This window comes from Propithecus coquereli, unplaced genomic scaffold (genome assembly GCF_000956105.1).
Source record: "Propithecus coquereli isolate 6110/MARCELLA unplaced genomic scaffold, Pcoq_1.0 Scaffold223, whole genome shotgun sequence".
In the NCBI taxonomy this organism is placed as follows: domain Eukaryota; kingdom Metazoa; phylum Chordata; class Mammalia; order Primates; family Indriidae; genus Propithecus; species Propithecus coquereli.
This window is the reverse complement of record NW_012147523.1, coordinates 2,025,392-2,027,956: the sequence shown is the minus strand read 5'-3', so window position 1 is coordinate 2,027,956 and position 2,565 is coordinate 2,025,392. Positions and strand designations below refer to the sequence as shown.

At 44.8% G+C, this 2,565-nt stretch overlaps 1 protein-coding gene across 1 annotated transcript in view; it reads left to right on the top strand.

Annotated features, from left to right (window-relative positions):
* Positions 1-284: 284 nt before the first annotated feature.
* The window catches only part of LOC105810882 (zinc finger protein 42 homolog), a 9,512-nt gene continuing 7,231 nt past the window's right edge, over positions 285-2,565 (top strand). Inside the window, 1 exon segment of the mRNA XM_012644931.1 lies at positions 285-395. Coding sequence (XP_012500385.1) covers positions 285-395 — 111 coding nt within the window.

Below are 2,565 nucleotides of genomic sequence, written 5' to 3'. Positions count from 1 at the left end.
GTTACAAAAGTCTTCTAAGATAAACATATTAAGCCCTAAGTCAGAAACAGATCTAGTTGAGCATACAAATTAAAGATAAAAATGTATAAAGTGAGAACACTGAGTCTGTGTGCTAATCTAATCTACTTCTCTAAATACAGAGACATGTGGTCAGGAGTGAAGCAGGAATAGCCTTGCAGTTTAAGATAGTTCCAGCTGCACGTTATCTGCTGGGCAGGCATTTTAATCAACTTCTCCACCAAGGACCCAAACCAAGCTTCTGCTCTGCAAAAAAGCTCAAGGCGATGGCCGGCAGCAAAGAAGAAATGCTGCTGTGCAGACATCCTCTGACAATGCCTCCACTGTTGGGAGCAGCTTCTATTCTGCGAACTAACACGTCCACAGATTCCTTCAAGGCAAAGCCCTTCAAAACTCCTGAAACCTTTCACGTCTCTTTGCCTGTTTTCCCAACATCACACCATGTGTTTCTTTATTATTTACAGACTCAAGTGCATAGATGTGGGTCCTCACTGAGCATGAAACATTCATTTCTTCCCACGGGCTGCAATCAAAGAAATATGAAAGGCACACACACAGCCCTGCTTCCCCCAGCTTGGTTGGTGGCTATACCCAACCCCCATACGGTCAGCCATTAGTCATCCTAGTTCTCTCTCCATCCTCTCCCCACCATCCAATCAACCAGCTACTCAGTCCTGCTGACTGTTCTCGAATCCATCCACTCCTCCTGAGCTCCATCACCTCCCATGCAGACTGTCACAACACCTCTTTCTGGTCTCCCAGCTCCACATTACTACACACTGTCCCACACACTGCATGTGGCCCTCAGTAGCTCTTCACACCTCAGCAAGAAACAAGGTTCTCCATAACCTGGCCCTCCTGCCCGGCCTCTCCCATTAGTGCTCCATTAACACTTAAATCCCAGATATACACAACCACTTACTTAAAATTAGAAGCCTGCTGGTATCCAGAACCTGGCAAGGGCTTCATGGGTGTCGTATGGGAGGAAGGGAAAGGAGAGTTAAGGAGGACATGTTGTATCTGACTTCAGCGCTTGGGCAGGTACAAGAACCATTCGTGGAGACAGAAACAAGAGACAGAGAACAGGTATAGAGGGCTGGTGAAGCCTTGGGGGCAGGGGTAGCAGACCCCTGCAGACAGCATGATGGGGGCAGAAGTCATAAGCAGCCACATCCCAGAAGGAAAGTGACCCTTCAGAGAAAACATCAGTGTGTGAGATACAGCTTACCCCCCACCCACATGGAGACTGGTCCTCTGTTGAAATCCCAGGGGAGCTAGCCTGGGGTTTATCTTTTTCAAACCAGAACAGATAGTCTCACATCACATCCAAGGAGACCTGGGCTCACAGATCTCAGCTGTGCACACTTAGAGCTGCAGCAGTACCTGCCTGCCTGCCGGTAGAGCTATGTATTAACAAAAGCTATTTCAAGATATTTGAAGGGTATGTGTACAGCAGGTATGGAAATAATTTCTAAGAGATTCCACAACACCATTTAAGAACTTCTAGTCATAGGGTACGAGAAGTTAAGGATCCTCTAAAATTCCAGAAGACAATGAGAACAATTAAAAGCAAATGCATGAAGGACAGCACAGTGTCCTACAGCTCTGAGACTTCTCACCATTTAAAGAGCTTCCCCATGCATGAGGTCACTTGATCCTCATAAGAATTCTGAATAAGAGGTCACTGTGGAAGGAAAGCTTTCAAAAAGCACACCTGGAGCTTTTAAGGAACAGATGTCCTCCTTTTCGGCTTTGAGAAAGGGGCAAAATGGCCACGGGAAGTGATGCTTCAATTTTTTATTTTGTGATTCTCTACTGCCCTTTTGACATTCCACACCCAAGTAGCTCCCATTTCATGAGTTTGTGTGGAAGATGCCCCAGTCTAGGAATAATGGCCCGAGGGCAGCCAGCAGCAGTATGTCACTAAGATTCAAAGGCAACCCAACAGGGCTGACCCCTTCGGACAGCCAAGAGTGAGCCTCCTCCCCCTACACAGCCGACTTCTTGTGCTCCTGAGATTACACAGAATAAGCCTAGGCAGTGTTCACAGCAGGAAGCCCATGACTTACAGCTAAACCTCTTGAAGTGCAACCAGGGAACCATCCCAGTAGAAGATACATGAGATAATAAGACCGACGCACTAGATTTTCCCCACACTTTTACAGAAACATATGTATCACTAAAACAGAGATTGGCAAACTGCAAAGAGCCATAATGTAAATATTTTAGCCACTGCAAGCCAGGATGGTCTCTATACTTAACTCTGCTGTCACAGTTGTCAAAGGGTTGCTAAAACACAATATGCAAATGTTCCAATAAAACTTTATTTACAAAAATATAAGGTGGGCCAGATTTAGCCCATGGCTATAGACTGCAATGCCTGCTCTCAAACTGTAAATGATCATAATATACATATTTTAAATGGAACTTTAGACTAATTAAAAAACCCCTTCTGCTCGATATGATTATCAATCAAAAATAAATTTTCACAAAAGGCTTTCAGATACTATGCAATTTTCCTTTTTCACTACTGACCACCTTTTTCTT